Source organism: Diplotaxodon limnothrissa, linkage group LG22 (genome assembly GCF_057381915.1).
Source record: "Diplotaxodon limnothrissa isolate DT_005_m linkage group LG22, D_limnothrissa_male_GT1.1, whole genome shotgun sequence".
Lineage (NCBI taxonomy): Eukaryota > Metazoa > Chordata > Actinopteri > Cichliformes > Cichlidae > Diplotaxodon > Diplotaxodon limnothrissa.
Genome location: NC_140616.1, coordinates 10,212,771 through 10,229,688, shown reverse-complemented (window position 1 = coordinate 10,229,688; position 16,918 = coordinate 10,212,771). Strand labels below are relative to the sequence as shown.

The 16,918-nt window shown below is 39.9% G+C and overlaps 1 protein-coding gene across 4 annotated transcripts in view; it reads left to right on the top strand.

Annotated features, from left to right (window-relative positions):
- The window catches only part of kiaa0319l (KIAA0319-like ortholog), a 38,042-nt gene extending 21,433 nt beyond the window's left edge, over positions 1-16,609 (top strand). For all 4 annotated transcript variants that reach the window (XM_085345837.1, XM_085345836.1, XM_085345834.1 and 1 more), the window contains exons 9-25: positions 247-344; positions 478-565; positions 2,473-2,565; positions 2,648-2,780; positions 3,958-4,063; positions 4,183-4,305; positions 4,402-4,525; positions 6,615-6,747; positions 6,971-7,119; positions 8,863-9,014; positions 9,143-9,281; positions 10,667-10,826; positions 10,960-11,102; positions 12,485-12,607; positions 12,859-12,949; positions 13,057-13,148; positions 13,881-16,609. In XM_085345837.1, coding sequence (XP_085201963.1) covers positions 247-344; positions 478-565; positions 2,473-2,565; positions 2,648-2,780; positions 3,958-4,063; positions 4,183-4,305; positions 4,402-4,525; positions 6,615-6,747; positions 6,971-7,119; positions 8,863-9,014; positions 9,143-9,281; positions 10,667-10,826; positions 10,960-11,102; positions 12,485-12,607; positions 12,859-12,949; positions 13,057-13,148; positions 13,881-14,077 — 2,144 coding nt within the window. In that variant the 3' untranslated portion in view covers positions 14,078-16,609. The remainder of the gene's footprint in view (positions 1-246; positions 345-477; positions 566-2,472; positions 2,566-2,647; positions 2,781-3,957; positions 4,064-4,182; positions 4,306-4,401; positions 4,526-6,614; positions 6,748-6,970; positions 7,120-8,862; positions 9,015-9,142; positions 9,282-10,666; positions 10,827-10,959; positions 11,103-12,484; positions 12,608-12,858; positions 12,950-13,056; positions 13,149-13,880) is intronic.
- Positions 16,610-16,918: the final 309 nt, after the last annotated feature.

The window sequence follows — 16,918 nt, the reverse complement described above, 5'->3', positions numbered from 1 at the left end:
CTAAACTGCGCTTGACATGAGTCTTAATCATTTTGTACGTCATGCTGAACGCTTGTCAGAGAATTTCAAATCTATGCTGAAAAAGATTATAGAGTTCAGAAGAGTAACACACATCATGAGTCTGTTAATCCCTTGAGCCCTCCTTAACATGCTGCAGTGTAAAAACATTGTATCTAGTAGATTTTATTTGAATGCGTACATTTTTATTACACTTGGGTATTTATTTTTATGTATTTTTCTCTACAGGGACAAACTATGCATTTGACTGGCGTCTAAAAACTCATCCCAAAGATTACAGCGGGGAGATGGAGGGGAAGCACAGCAAGACTCTGAAACTCAGCAAGGTGCAGATCACAGTTTCATATTCATGTTTGCTATAAATAAAATCATGCAGGTGGCACTCTGTTGACCATGTAACCAAAAAGGATCACTTCTTCTTTCTGGTTGACTCGATTCCTTCTCTTTGGGTCTCCTCAGCTGACCGTGGGCCTGTACGAGTTTGAGGTGACAGTGGACGGGGAGGGCGCCCACGGAGAAGGTTACGTTAATGTTACAGTCAAACCAGGTATGAAAACTCTTTAGTTCCTGTCATGGCTCCTGATTTAGCTTCTTTTTACACTTGTTCTCAGTGGAATATTTATGATTTACATTTTTTTTTCCCTCAATAATATGATTTTGTAAGACTTTTGGGGTCTCTTCCTCCAGTTTATGAAGTGACTGTTTGTCTGTGAAGGTTCTCAGTCATCCAGGTCATCGTAGTCAAAGGAGCTTGCAAAGAAAAGCGTCTGGACTTCTTTAAAAAGAAGTCCAGACGCTTTTCTTTGCAAGCTCCTTTGACTACGAAGTGACTGTTTATTCTACTTTTGAAACCACCTTATAAAATCAAGGTCACGTGAGGACTGTAGCCAACTGTCACAGAGTAAAAGGCAGGGTGAATGTAGTGTTCACACCCACGGGCAGGTCAGATTTACCAGTTAAGCTAACGAGCATGTCGCAGACACTGGAAGAACGTGGCACCGCCACGCCGGCTCATCACTGTGCAGCTGCTGTAAATCACAAATGAGAAACGGTGTCAAATAAAGCTACACAGGAGAGCGATGTTTTAATGCTGAAGCTTTTATATATTAGTTGCAAAATTATGTAGTACTGTTAAAGGGTGTGGAAAATTAACTCTCTTCTGTAGCACCAAAACATCTCAAAACAGCTCTAAGCAAGTGATAATTCACAGCAGGCGCGTTCTCACTCCTGTAAATTAATCCTTTGTGTGTGGTGCTGCGTAGCTGCAGAGCAGTCAGTGTGGGGTTTGGGTGGGCGAGTGTGACTACACCAATCAGGACAATTCACTTTTACCTGTGCTACCCCCACACATCATCAGCAGGTTAATGTTACTGTTAATGTAATTGTTTAATGTGTCAGACGCATGCTCACGGGCACCTCCATGTGGTGACGTGTAGAAAGTTCGTGGTGTGAAACCCATAGACCGTATACAAAGTTGAGCAGTTAGAAGCAGGAAAAAATGGAAAGCGTAATAATTTGAGAGAGTTTGACAAGGATCAGAGCATCTCCAAAATGGCAGCACTTCCTGGGTCTTCCCGGTCTGCAGTGGTCAATATCTATATGGTTCTGATAGAAAGGTGTCAGAAAAACCTGTGCAAAGCAGATTTATGGGCCTGCATAGCTTCAGACCAGTCAGGGTTCCTATGCAGACCCCTGTCAATCGCAGAAAGCCCAAAAAATATGAGACATTTGAGCATTAGAACTGGACTTTAAACAATGGAAGGAGGTGGTTTAGTCTGATGGACCATGTCTTGATGTGGATGGCCAGGGTGTGTGCACTGATTACTTGTGCCACAGCACATGTTTGGGTCTAGTGGGTCCAATGGAGCTTTTGCACATCTGCATTCGCTTAATTTTGCAAAAGTGGACATCAGGACTTGGTGGAAAAACACTGGCGTGAGAGATGTAAATGACTGTTCGTGTGTGTAGTAAGATTATAATGTTGATGCTGCTTTACATAGCCATATTTGATTTGCAAATTACATGTGCTTTTGAATTATGCCAGGACTATTTTAATGTAACCTGTTTAGTTTATTTTAATTCATATCCATAAATCTTCATTGTGTTTGTTTCTTTTATAAAGATTTGCAGTTGTAATGATCTGCATGTTGCATCTAATGAAGCTAAGCAGTCATGTAAGGTGGTTAATCTTCTGCAGTGTTTTGAATGTACTGGTCCCCCCCCCCCCCCCCCCCCCCCCCTTGAATTAATACAATTGCCCGCTAAAAAGCACTCATTAACCACTTATAAGGAAAAAAAACCCTTATTGCTGGAAGACAGCCCGGCTTTTCTCCCACACATGGTTGTATTTCTGTATTTGCCAGGGTATCCTCTAACCTGTTCTTACTGCCTCAGTCACTAATGCCTAATGTGCAGCTCAGTAAGCGAGTTAATTCCTTATTTTCCACCTGACAGAGCCACGGGTAAACAAGCCTCCTGTTGCCGTAGTTTCCCCAAAGTTCCAGGAGATCTCCTTGCCAACCAGCTCTACGGTGATAGACGGCAGCCGTGAGTCTCCCACATGGTACACACACAGTCATTTAGCACCAGTTAAAGAAAGGAAAACCAAATCCTTGTCTTCCCTTTACAGAGAGCACTGATGATGACAAGGTGGTGGCGTGGCACTGGGAAGAGGTCAAAGGTCCTCTGAGGGAGGAGAAGGTCTCTGCTGACACCCCTGTACTCACCCTCACCAGCCTTGTGCCTGGGAACTACACATTTAGGTAAACAGAAATCACACTTATCTCAATGAGATTAGTTGTGAAGTCTGAAAACGCACACCTGTTTTGTTGAAGTGTTGGCCTGCAGACAAATGCAGCTGAGTAAAACTGACTTTACAGATGTTACAGAGGTGTTGGGAAGCTGGAGGAAGTAATTATGCACAACCCGTGTAAGTGAACAGGAAAATCCGTAGTTTGATGTGAAAACATTTGGATACTGTAGCACATCTCTAAATACACTGGGCAACTAAAGGAAATCCTTTTTGTGATGTTCTTTTATTTAGCATGGACATAAAAAAGAAAAAGAAAATTCTCTCCTTGTTAAATAAATAACAGAAAAAGCAGTCCCTTTTGAAAATATCTGATTGATTCTTTGGTACTCAGCTTAACAAGTGCATTTTAGTTTCTCTAATATGGCCTCATTATGTGGGCAAGTGCGTGTCTTCATGACCTACTCGTATTTTTGAAGTGCCTCCATCTGGATCATTTTCAGAGAGAGATTTATGATTTACTTGACAAAGTGTTCTTCTTTTGATATGCTGGCAGCAGCAAATAATAACAGTGAGCTTTCTTTAAAACAAATTAAGAAATATAGACCCGGAGCACAGCTTTTAAGTTATGGAAGTCCGCTAGAAACCTCTGTGTCTTCTAAATTTATACAGTGGGAAGGTTAAATGTGATGCGACCAGTAAGTATAACCTCAGAGATCAGTTTTGTTAAATTGCTATTTATTTGGGTTTATATTTGAGTAGCATATTACAAATTGTGATATTTTTTTAAAATATAGTTCAAAAAGCAAAGAATAAATACTAAATACTTGTTGTGTAATTGACCTAAAAGCTAAAACAAAAAAAACAACAACCCCAAAATAGTGATGCGCTGGTTCTGAGTTAACGTCCATCATTTCACTGCTTGGCTTATCTGGGTTGACATCATAAATTTGTAGGTTTATATTTGTGCTATTTCAAATAAGGCTTGAATAAGGGCTGAAAGTCTTCAAACAACGTTGTTATTTATTTATGGTAAATAATGTTTTCCTGGCAGAAAAGTCGAGATGAATCAGAAAAGAAATGCAAAACTAAGCATCTTCTATGAAATTTTGGCAAAAAGATTTTAATTTCTGCAGCACACATGTCTATGGTTGTCCCATAAATGCATCTCCATCTTCCTTTTGTATCAGTTTGACAGTAACTGACTCGGACGGAGCTACAAACTCGACACAGGCCACTCTCTCCGTTAACAAAGCCAAGGACTATCGACCTGTGGCCAACGCCGGCCCAAACCAGGTTTGTCCTCTCTGTTGTATGATGCCCCAACCTGCAGGTGCTGCTATCACATGAAAATAAAGTAAGTTATTTACGCCAAACTGCGGCAATCCTAATAACTTTTCTCTTGCCTCTTCCAGGTCATCCAGTTACCACGCAACTCCATCACTCTGTATGGCAACCAAAGCACCGACGACCACGGTTCTCTGTCCTATGAGTGGTCCCTCAGCCCAGAGAGCAAAGACAAAGTGGTGGAGATGCAGGTACAATACTCCACACAGCTGAATTCACGTGTTTTGGGTTATTTTTCTGTGGATAAGATCATCGTAGCTAACAGTGGCGTATACTGTGCTTTTCAGGGTGTACGGACTCCCATCCTACAGTTGTCAGCAATGCAAGAGGGAGACTACACCTTCCAGCTGACTGTGACGGACTCAGCTGGACAGCAGGACACTTCTCAGGTCACCGTCATCGTGCAGCCAGGTAAACAGCTGGAGAGTTCATGCCACCTCAGCAGATATCACTTCCCAGCCATCACAGATGTCACACATTAGCTCAGGATTTTTCAGTGTTTGTTCAACTCTGAGCTATTGTTCACCATATGGAGCGAATAAATCTCTTTAACTTGACATTTAAGAGATGCCGTATCTGAACACAGTGTACCCTGTGTGGCTTCTTGCTCGCCCCTTGTCTCTTCCAAATTTACACATCAAAGAGCAAATTGAGCCAGTGTGTAAGTCGCCATTAATTTGTGACCTTTCATGACGTGTGAGGAGAATGTCGGCACTTAAACTGCTCCTGTTTAGCAAACAGTGACGGGTAATCATATGAGGGAGCAGAGTGCACTCAAGGTGATAAGCACTTTGTAGACTGGAAATGTACTGTTTTATGTTGGACCTCGAATGCGAACACACAACAAGGTCAAGGTCTGCTAGGTTTAGACCGAGGCTATCTTGTGAGTCATCGCACCTGAAAGATATGACGATGTTATTAGTCAGAATCTAATTCCAGGTACTTCAGAACATAACTGCTGTGCTTTAGTTACTGTCAGAAAGACACTGGTCCTTTATATCATAGAAGGGTTTTCATTACAGTGATGTTATTAGCTGTGTTATACAAATATTGGGTTTTCTTTCGTCTCAAGCTAGCTCGGCTTGAAATACTGGTCAGTCTCTCCAAATCACTGAATATTTTAATATTGACCCCCCTGAACGCCCAGAGCTTCCTAGTTTGAGGAGGCCTGCTCCCCAATCCAGGTTTTTTGGACAGTAATTGTAGCTCTGTGCTTTAGTAGTTTTCTCATAGTCTCATTATATACAACTGGACTTCTTTTTGTAACCAATGGAACCGGACTCTTCTGGTCATTAGAGAGATTGCAGATACAAAGCACTTTGTAATGCCTTCAGTTTTCTGATTTGGATTTCCATCTTCTACAACCTCAATTCGGAAAGAGTCGGAAGTCTGTGCAAAATGTAAATAAAAACAGAATTGAATCATTTGCAAATCTCATAAAACCAGACTGTTGTCACAATAGAACATAGAAAACACATAAAATGTTTTAACTGAGAAAATGAAATTTGATTTAGGTAAAACATCTAAAAACGAAATTGTGTCTTTGTTTAAATGTATTGCCTCTCTTCTATTAAGAGTCGGTGAACATTTGGGGACTTTCAGCATATCTTGATGGTGCCTTCCCAGATGTGCAAGCTACCAATTCGATTGGTACCGATACACCTCCGTACCACCAGACTTTTGAAAAGAGGGTTGATAATTTTCCTCTTTCGTCCAGAGGATGCAGTGTTTGTGTTTCCCAAAAAGAATTTCAAATTTGGATTTATTTGACCACAGAATAGTTTTCCACTTTGCCTCAGTCCATTTTAAATGAGTTTTGGTCTAGAGATGACAGCAGCATTTCTGGCTCATGCTCACACGTGGCATTACAGACCTTTAATCTGCAACCTTTGACCTGGCACACGATGATTTCTCCAAGTCTTCCTAAGTCCATGCAGTGATTTCATGACATAATCATGTCTGTTTTTGATGCAGCACTGAAGGCTCAAAGATCACAGAATTATAGATATATAGATAGAGCCTACACTTTTGATCATATTTTGTAATACATTAGATATTTTGCAGTCTTTGCAAATTTATGTTGAGAAAGATTACCGGTATTGAAGTTTCACAGTTTGTAGATGTACCTTTTTGCCAGTTAACCTAATGAGCTGCAAAATGTTCCCCCAACTCTTACTTTTCAAATTCAAAACAAACTAAAAATTTTCATATAACACTACTGGTTTAAATAAATTCGCTTTGGGGATCTGCTGATACCAAGAGCAGATCCAATGTTAAGTCAACAAACTAAACAATTCACACATTTGCAAAATAACCAAAGCACTGCTACAGATGCATTGTAAACGTGGAACAACATAGATTTAAATAGAATGGTTTGACCCGTTGAGGCCTTGCCCAGTCAAGCTGATCCAAACACTAATATTGAATCTGTCCTTCTATACTGTAATTTAGTGTGGTCCAAATAATGGAGTTGTGTGTGTCATTTTCACATTTCATTCAGAAAATAATAAACCACCAGTAGCAGATGCAGGACCTGAGAAAGAGCTGACGCTGCCCATGGATCACACCACACTGTATGGCAATAAGAGCCACGATGACCAGAAGATAGCCACCTATCAATGGACAAAGAACAGGTCAGATGAATATGGATTAATGCAGTTTGTATTTTTTGTTGTTAAAGTCTAGAATAATAGTTTACATGATACCTCAATCATAGTTACTGAGAGGTTTGTAATATAAAACACTTGAATTCACAGGTTTCAGTCGCTGTCACTAACATTTCCACATCCTCTTTAATTCCCCTTGTCCCTCCCTTCATGTTTCGATCTTTTTTTGGTCCGACTGTTGCTCTACCAGTGGTCCCGATGGTGTGAAGATTGAAAATGCAGACAGCGCCGTTGCCACGGTGACAGGTCTCAAGGTCGGCACATATGAGTTTACCCTGACAGTAACTGATGAGAGGAAGCTGGAGAGCAGCGACACTGTCACAGTCATCGTTAAGGAAGGTACGGAGTTGTGTGTTTGTGTGGGTGTGGAATAAGACTTTCCCTTTAAGCAAAATAGCTGCTTTATGTCAAAGTCAGACAGCTGAGTATTACGGATGTTTTGAAATTTACATGTTAATTACAGAAGCAAGAGCTCAGTTATTATCTGGAATAACATAAACACACTCGGATATGTAGACAAACGTATGGTTTAATGCATGCACATACACACAGAGATCGATATAAATATAAACTAATTCACTCTAGTGCGGTATTTAAAGTATTTGTGCTAATACATGCCTTATTGCATCAAATGCCTTAGCTTTATCATTATATTGAATTTTAAATTTTAAGCACTTGGTAACAGCAGAAAGGAAGAACTCCCTTTTAACAGGAAGAGACCTTCTGTAGGGCCAGTCGGTTACCCAATATGGGATAAATATGATCTCTCTCTTTCTAGTCCCTATCCAGCTCTCAGTGTAGCCTTTTGGATCTGCTGAAGGCTTTCTGTTTAGAACAGCCTGATTAAAATGGAATTACAAGAATGATTGTCCAATATTACTAAAATTAGGAGCAATCTGTTTATAAGCATTATCTTAGAATGCTTATTGGTCCTTCAAACGTAGGAGTGTTGTCCAACTATTACCTTAGGTGCCATTCAGAGGCCTGTTCTCTGTACATTTTTTTAAAAATAATCCCAGTAATCTGGATTTTGTTCAGATCTTTGAACCCATAAGAGAATTTGATTAGGAAAGCTGGAGATTATTGTGCACTCCCATTATCGGTGACCAGAGTATAAATATCAGTACTGGAAACCATAATCGGGTGGAGTAATGAGTGGAGGAAGCAACAAAGAGGGGGGAGTATATTCAGATGAAAGGTTAAAAGCAGCACAAATGTGACACACTCATTCATTCATTGCTTGGAGAACAATAGTAGGAAACTAAATGATGAGTTACTTTTGTCAGTTACTCCCTCTTGACTTATGCGCTAACTCTAATAATGACTCACAATATTCAGCAGTTTTTCCTGTCACCTGTGCACAAAATGGAACTGGTCCCCACCCTTCCTCCAACCTTGGTTGTGCAATATTTGCACAACCAAGGTTGGGCTGATTTCCGTTAAACAATTCTGGTAATTCTTGATCTTGTTTACAATGAACAGACCTGAGACGAGCAGGTTTGACCTCATGGATGTGTTGCAGTAAAATCCAATCCTATAGCTGAAGAACTGAAATATTCCACATCAAACCAAATCATCAGCAGTTTAAACCAAATAATGTGCCGATCTATGCGCTAGAACAATGAGAACAAGCCCTCTGTGAGCTCATCCTGTTATATTGTATAAACAAAAGACTGTGCTATTAATGGGAAACAGTCCAGAGGGAGTGACAGCTGCACAACAATCATAAACATGTGAAAATGGTCTGGCTGGAAACGTGCAGTGAAGTGGTGTAGTTGCATATAAGCTTTTGATTCTCTGAGTATTTAGAGGGAGAAGATATAAGGTCTCCTGTAGATCTGAGTGATCTGAATGTGCCTCAGTTTGAATGAGAAAAAGCATGATTGTGTTACTGAGATGCTGTTTTTGTTTGTGTGGTGCTTTCAGACAAACTGTAGGGGTTACAAAAAAGATGTATCCTGTGTCTTTGAAAGTGTGGGATTCTCTCTAAAATACTGTAGCGCATGTACCAGTGACCAGCAGGGGGCTCTAACAGAGACACATTGTAAAGAAGTTTATGAAATTTTAATGTTTTTTCTCCAGAAAAGGACCAACCGCCAGTAGCTCGTGTTGTGTCGAGTCCACCCATCTCTTTGCCTGTCAGGACCGCCACTTTGGATGGATCTCAGTCCACTGATGACAAAGGTGGACTCAGCTACCTGTGGACCAGAGAAGACACCAGTCCTGCTGCTGGGGTGAGACGGACCTTTATAATCAGGCCTTTAACTGATGTTAGTTCTGGTTTAGTTTATTGCAGGGACCATGAGATTTATAAATAAATAAAAATGTATTGTTTTTTGTTTTGTTTTGTTCTGTTTAATAGGATGTGCTGAACAGCTCCGACCACCAGGCAGTGCTGTTTCTTGGAAACCTGGTGGAGGGCAAATACAGCTTCATCCTGACTGTAACTGACAGCAAAGGACAAAGCAGCAAGGGGAGGGGCACAGTGGAGGTCAAACCAGGTAAGCAGACCTACAAAAACATGCATATGAACACATCCCCAAGATATACTCATTATTTTTAACAATACGTTTCTTTATTTCATATAAAAATTACTCCTTATGTTCAACTAAAGAGAACACACATTCTCAAAAACAGTTCAGAAAACACATCGACATTCAAAAACGTCTCAAAATGGGCTCAGGTGTGACTACATGTCATTGGTCCACATATAGTTGAGTCAAGAAGCCTGTGCTAACTGAATAAACAGAAGGCTGCTGGATAGATGGACGGGCAGTCAGTCCATTTTAGACTTTAATAAGTTAAACAGCCAACTGTTAAAATATTCACACAGTGATGGTGATTTTTTTTCCCTATGATGAAAGGAAAAAATTATATCAAAATTGATATGAAAATGGATTCATATCAACCAAAAACACCACTTCTTTCTTATCCAGTCTGTATCATTTGGTTTACTTTTTTTTAATCCAAAAACAATCCTATAAGCTACTTGTGTAGAAAAAAAAAAAAAGAAAAAAAAAAAAAAAAAAGAGGTTCATCAGTGTTTTATCACAACTTTGACCTTCCGGATCCAAACCAAGTAGAAAATGCTTTGAATGAAGTGAAATTTCTTTTGAAATAATCTTCTTATATGCCATTCTGACCCCTTCCTAAAACGTTTTAATCTTTTTCCACTAACTAAGCAACCTATGCATTTGTCTCTCGACATACAATTTGTCTGGTTTATTTCATACTGATTTAACTGTTTTACCAGGAGTGGATATCTAGGTATTAACCATTTATAGTGTTAGAGTGAAGGATGTTGAAGTGTAAAAGCTTAAACATTTAAAATATTTTAAAACTTCCCGGTTTGGGGAAAAACTATATATTTATTTGTATAGTGTAGCAACGTAACTTGATACTGATGCACTTAAAACCTAATAAAACTGCTGATTATTTTCCAGTGATCAGTTTTTTTGTGGTGCAGTGTCCCAATAAAAGACCTGTGGTTTCTATTCAGGCTTTTATTTTGTAGCCAGATAAAGATTCAAACGAGGGGAAAATAAATTCTTGTGATCGTTAAAAGACATTGTAGAAAAATATACTGAAACACAACTGCTGCATGGTTTATTTTTTCTTCAAACGACTCTGTGCATGCAAATGCTTTCCACACAGCAGGAGCCTCAACAACCAGCAGCAGAAGGTTGAGCAGGTCAGCACAGCATACGGTGCACAGACACACACTCGGCCAGAAACTAATCCGTCACTTGGCGCTCTGGACTCTCTCCCAGATTTCAGGGAGTCAGATGGATCCTGCAATCTGCCCGTTTTCCTCATGTCACTTTTTTCGTCTCACTGTCACCTCATGTGTCTTCCCTCTTCCCTATTTTTCCCATCTATCCATCAGACGTGCGGGAGCGGGACCTGGTGGAACTGGTGTTAGAGGTCTCCGTATCGCAGGTGTCCCAACGTCAGCGCGACATGCTGCTGCGACAGGTTGGGGTTTTACTGGGTGTGCTCGACAGCGACATCATTGTGCGAGAGATCAGTGCGTTTAATGAGCACAGGTGACTTTGTCTCCAGATTTTAGACAAGTGTGCAAACCTGATGATGAAAGTCATGAAACCAACTGTGAACAGAGCTGGAATTATCCTTTGACAGTTTGTTTGTTTGTTTTCCACCCTCTTCCTCCATTCTCAGTACTCGTTTGGTCTTCCTGGTGTCCGGAGGCCCAGGGCGCCCTCCGCTGTCGGGCCGTAACGTTGCACTCGGCCTGCGCAACAAACTGCGTAAACAGAAGAATGACTTCCTCATCTTCAAGGCCCGACGAGTGGATACAGTCAGTGAGTACCACATAAACGTTACGAAATGGAACAAGGAAAGGGGGAAAAGAGGTTTGATGCTTCTATGTTACAGCAGACTCTAAAAGCCTTGGTTTTTGGACATTCAAGGTCACAGTTGCATTGATTAATTTCTGATAAGCTCTTGAAATCATCAAGACAGTGTCTCCCAGTTTTGTTTTGTTTTTGCAAAAATGTAAAAATTTGTCCTATTATTAGATTCCTCCTAAAAATTCCTGGATCCATATTTTGATCTGCATTGACTCCTAAAATGAATCACTGCTAAGATGGGCCAGACCTCACTTCGGCTAAAAACTCCTCCTATGCCTGAATAGCTCTACAGCTTTGTCGCCAAATTGTAGCTGTGGGGAGGTTTCTCTCTTTAAGTTGATGAATTTTCTTTCATTAGCTGTCAACTGACTAAACCAATCAGTCGTTGCATGCTGTTTTTATGATGTAGATAAAGCATAGGTTTAATGCAGAAGAATAAATCTCACCGGATTCATCTTTGAAGACTAGATGTAACCCTGACCCATAATCTTATGTTTTGGGGGGTCGTTATTAGAAAAAGTATTTTGATGGGAGTCAGTTACAATGTCTATTCTTAAAATATCTATTCTTGTCTTTGATTTCCAATCTTTTGTCTTTTTTTTCAAAAGCCTAAAATCACAAATTTTGTCAGCAAAAGGTTAAAATAAGGCTTCATATCAGATCAATTTGATTTATGTCAAAAGTATGGAAATTACTTTTACAGCAGCTAAAATAATAAACACAGTCTGTAAAAAAAACTAATGTAGCTCAATAAAACAGAATATAACAAAAAAGCTCAGTTTGATCAAACGGAAAGATTAAAGAGCTCCATTAAACAGAATTGAAACCAAAAATTCAAATAAGATTGATCAAAAAGTAAATAATTGAATACAAAATAACAAAATGGCTCTATAAGGTAAAACAAATGCACTAACACAAATAAAATAAAATAAATTAGAATGAAAATAAACTTACTAAATGTAGCAAAAATAACAACAGTAAAAATTTTCCTTGACATTAAAGTGTACACAGAGTGTAAAACATGGTGTATTGATCACAGAAAATGACTCAGTCCTCACAGGGTTATGTTTTTGAGTAATCCCACCTACAGACAAACTGAACTTATCACAGACACACTGTTTAATGCATAAACCATAAAAATCAGACTGCTATTATTCAGTCATGCTCGTGCAGTCTGCAGTCTTTGGCTCGGTTAATGATGCAAGGTCAAAGTTTTAGATTTCTTAGCTATTTCTAAGTCATATAAGTATTTCTTTAGCACTTTAAATCTGCTGTTTACCAAGTTTTAAAGCTCTGACGGTTTATTGAACATTGCTGTCGCTCTCCCTCCTCAGTCTGCCAGCTCAACTGCTCCGGCCACGGCGAGTGTGACTCATTCACGCGGCGCTGCGTCTGTCACCCTTTCTGGATGGAGAATTTTATCAGAGCTCAGTTCGGAGACGCAGAGAGCAACTGCGGTAAGAAGGGAGGCATTACAGTAAAATATAGAGTCGATAAACAAAAGTCAATAAATAATCAATTTTATTGTTGTGAAAATCTGACCCAGCAGATTATTATTTTAATTCTGTTTATAAGAATCAGAATAAACTCTGTCGCTGTATTCAGGGACGCACGGCGAGTCTTTTGTGAATTTGTTGTCGAAGCTGCATTACTTTAGAGCTGTTTTAATATTACACACTTTTTACCACATCATTTTTTCTGTTTTCAGAGTGGAGCGTGCTCTATGTGACGATAGCATCCTTTATGATTGTGGTTGCTGCGGCAACATTTGTATGGGGGATAGTTTGTTGCTGCAACAGGTGAGTTTTTTACCTAAATTCTTTTTTAATATTCTGTCAGGGTTATTGTTAAATAACTTTATGGGGGTAATGGTCATTGATTCCCTGTGTGTTTATTTTCCTGTAAGGCGTAAGAGCAAAGTGCGCAGGAGTAAAAGTCGATACAAAATGCTAGAAGCTGACGATCAGGACTGTTTGGAGCTGCAACTGCCAAGAGCTGGTAAGATGGACGCGTTCACGTAAACTCGCACCACCGCCTGCATTTAGCCTGTTAACACTCACAGAAACAGGCAGACAGTAAATTCTGCTGCGTCTGTATTTTGACTGGAACTTGAACATCTTGAATCAAATTTTATAGAGATAACAACGATACCAGTACTTCCTTACTTTGTAATATGATTGCATGCACAGCTACGGTTTTTCTTTTGTGTATTTTTCTAAGATTATTTGTTTGGGACATTTTTTTTTTCCTTTATTAGATTAGATTAGGAAAGTATATAGACATGAAAGCGAGGGAATATGCAGAGCAAAGGCCTGCAAGTTGACCCGAGTCGATGCTTTTGGCCTTTGTGGCACATTGCAGCATGAGCTAAACACCGTTTTCCAACTTTAGCAAAACTTTTTTCTTTTTTTTTTGTAAATGATGAGTGTGAATGCTGTTAGGTTAGTCATATTTACAGTTAATTTACCCAATGCCATTCAAAAATAACTGCCCAAATAAACACTGAAGGTGTTAACAAATGGTAAGACTCGACTTTTTTCTTGTGAAGATTTCTTTTGATAATTAACACTGATGTAAATGTTTAGCCAATGTTTCTATTTTAGCCACAATACAAAAAACTTGATGTTTCAAAGACGTTTCAAAGATGTTTTAAATTTTCTGCCTAGTCGATGTTTAGGACAGCTCCATCACACTGTTTCTTTCGCTTCTGTTCTCCTCTTTCTCGTTCAGCACGCCTGAAGCCTGTTCCTGCTCCCACTTCCTCTGCCCTCATGCACTCGGACTCTGACCTGGACAGTGACGAAGGGCAGGGCGGGATCCCGTGGACGGATCAGGAGCGCGGGCAGCTCCTGAGGCCTCAGAATGGCTCCCTGAGGAATGGCCAGGGGCCGGTGAGGGCCAAGAAGCAGAGAGAAGAGCAGCTATAGCAAGAGAGGAGGGGGGAGCTCACAGCTGCCCTCACACAGCTCTTCCCCTTCACGCCTCCTCTTTCCCCTTCGTTGGTCTTCAACACAAAAACCTCACACTTCTCCTCTGTGAAGACAGACTGGGAGATACCTGAGTTAGGAAGAGGGAGAGAGAAGGAGATGTTGGGACCGTGTTGTCCCACTGTCACAGAAAAAACACCACGATACTGAAGCTTCCCTGCACCCACACTGAGCCAGAACGACGTGAAAAAGAAACTGCCATTACACTGAGAACCAGGGGTGAGCGCTGTGTTTTGAATGATATAAAATATTAATTAGACCCCTATTATTTAACACAGAGACATAAAGAATGTAGTGCTGCCCCTCTCCTGCTGCTGGCTTACAAAGGTTGGGAGACTGTGTGAGAGGAAGTAGCTCGAGTGACTTTTTAAGATGAGGAAAAACAAAACTGCTTCAATGACACGAAAACCAGCCACCTGGCACGCTAACACCTTGCCTCTTGTAGACACGCATGTACAAACACGTTGTATTCACGCCGTTTCAGGTCGACCTGATGCTACCAAACACTGCCATTTTTAAATTAATGGTTAACTTTGCTCTGATTGTTTCTGTTCATCTGAAGCATGACGGAGAGGAAAAGAAAAAAAAAAGACAACCAACCAACAACCAAAACTGATCTGAGCTGCCAACGGCTCGGAGAAACCACCTCAGAAAATATTTTAAATAATTTATGTGCATGAAGAGCGACAGATTGCAGCTCTGGTACAACCTGATACGATCGGCTGCATGTTTGTATGTCAGCTGTATGTGTGGATTTCTGTGGCTGCTGTGCCAAAAGATGTTTCCTCAGAGCAGTTTGTATGCTTCTTTTTTGTTTTTTGCTTTTTTTTATGTTTTTATGAACCCACAGAAGAGTCACAGTGTTGTAAGGTTTTATTCTCAAGGCTTCTCTGTGGATTAAATAACTGGAGTACACAACTGTAACAAAAGTGGTCTCAGTGAGGAAGGCAGTTGGGAGAAAGATGAAGAACAGGAGATTGAAGGACAGACTGCTGCTTCCTCATCACCTTTGGTAATGTGATGACTGCTTCAACCCTGAAGACCACAGAGTTTTTGTTACTGTTTTTACAAACAACCTTTTGGCTGTGATTAGACGTGGATGCACTTTGATTTTAATGTCTGCTGTCTCACTTTGTCTCTTGTTGGTTTAAAAAAAAGGGAGAGGTTCGTATGTGACGGTTGGAAGTTGGGAGGTTCAGCCATAAACGCAGGACTTTGCGGTACTGAATATGTAGGAAGAATGTCCATCAGTAATGTAATTCTCATGCTTTACACTCATCTCCATGATGCAAGCAGCTCTAAATTTTGCAGACTCGCAGCACACTTGGACAAGCATGCTCATTTTTTAACAAACTGAATGTTTAAATCCATCAAAAAGCCAAGTCACAATATCATTTTTCTGGATTTAATGGTATTCATCCTCTTCAGTCTGACCATTAAAAGATCTTCTTTTAAAGTGATTTTGATGTTATGGAGTTGGAGTAAAAATCCACAGGCCCTGTGCTGTGCAAAAACATAGAAACACAGTGGGGGTTTTTTTAGCAAGGTTAAAACAGTTAAATCAGTTTATTTCTTCCAGAGTTTTAATTTTTTAATTATAGTCAACTCTGTGTTTTTTGAACAGTGTCATTATTAGGTATACAGAAACATTAAGAGTTTGTACTCTAATGGTTGTAAAATTAAGATATCTTAAAGTTGATGGAGTGTTAAAGTTGGCCGGGAGATGCAGATTTCAAGCTGACTCGGATGTGAGGAAAATCTTTGAAAAGGTAAAATATGTTTTCTATTTTCTAATGCAAACTTACTTTAAGTATACGAGTGACCTGCGCATCCGATCGGAGATAAAACTGTACTAAATCCCGAAAACAAATTATTTCTTCCCACGGACAGGACATAAGCAGGAGGTTAATCTGAAGGATGTTTGCGTACGCTTTGAGCAGATTACCAGAAATAAACCACGAACGGGGCCCAGCAGGAAGGCTTTGTTTGTTCATCAGCAGTAATCTGAGGTGTTTCTTGGCTGGACCGTACCGACAGACAAACTTTAGCAGAACGACTCTCCCCGACGTATCATCTCACAGTGTGATTGCTTTGCATGCAGAATGTGAAACAGACACATGTAAGTCCTCATCTGGAGGCACACTTTTCTATGTTCGTTGTTGAATGTTAAAAGGGTACATCATTGATTCAGTTCAGCTTGTACTCTGTGCGAAATAAGCTGGGGTTTGTTTTTGGGTTGTTTTTTTTCTCAAATTACTGCAAAAAGTCATCTCATGCCGATGTTGGATCTGCTGCACTAAATGTGTTTTATTCGCACCTGCTGAATTTATCGGGCCATCTTTTTTTGACCTCCTGTGGGAGGCAAATTAAAATCAAGCACACCCAGGTGCCAGCAACGTCAAACCACTGAAAAAAATCTGTTGTCTTGTCTTGTTTTGGTTTTCGTTTTTTGGGGTTTTTTTTTTTTTTGGAATAACAGCCAAATTGTTCTGATGGACTCATCTTTTTTTTTTTTTTTTTTTTTTTTTTTTTTTGTCTCCAAAGCTCCTTTTACAGTTAAAAGGAGGACACAAAAATGTTGCGTTGTCTGCTGTTACGTTTGGGATTTGTTTAGATGCAAGTGAACTGACCTTGAGTCCACTGTGAAGGCAGAGATAAATGAGGAGAAACTGTTAAATGAAAGGGGTGTAATTGTTTTTGTTTTTAATATTTTATTATTAATAAAGTTTTAGTGAAGGATGACCCCTTCTTTTGTTCTGTGATCCTGCTGATGCAACTGGA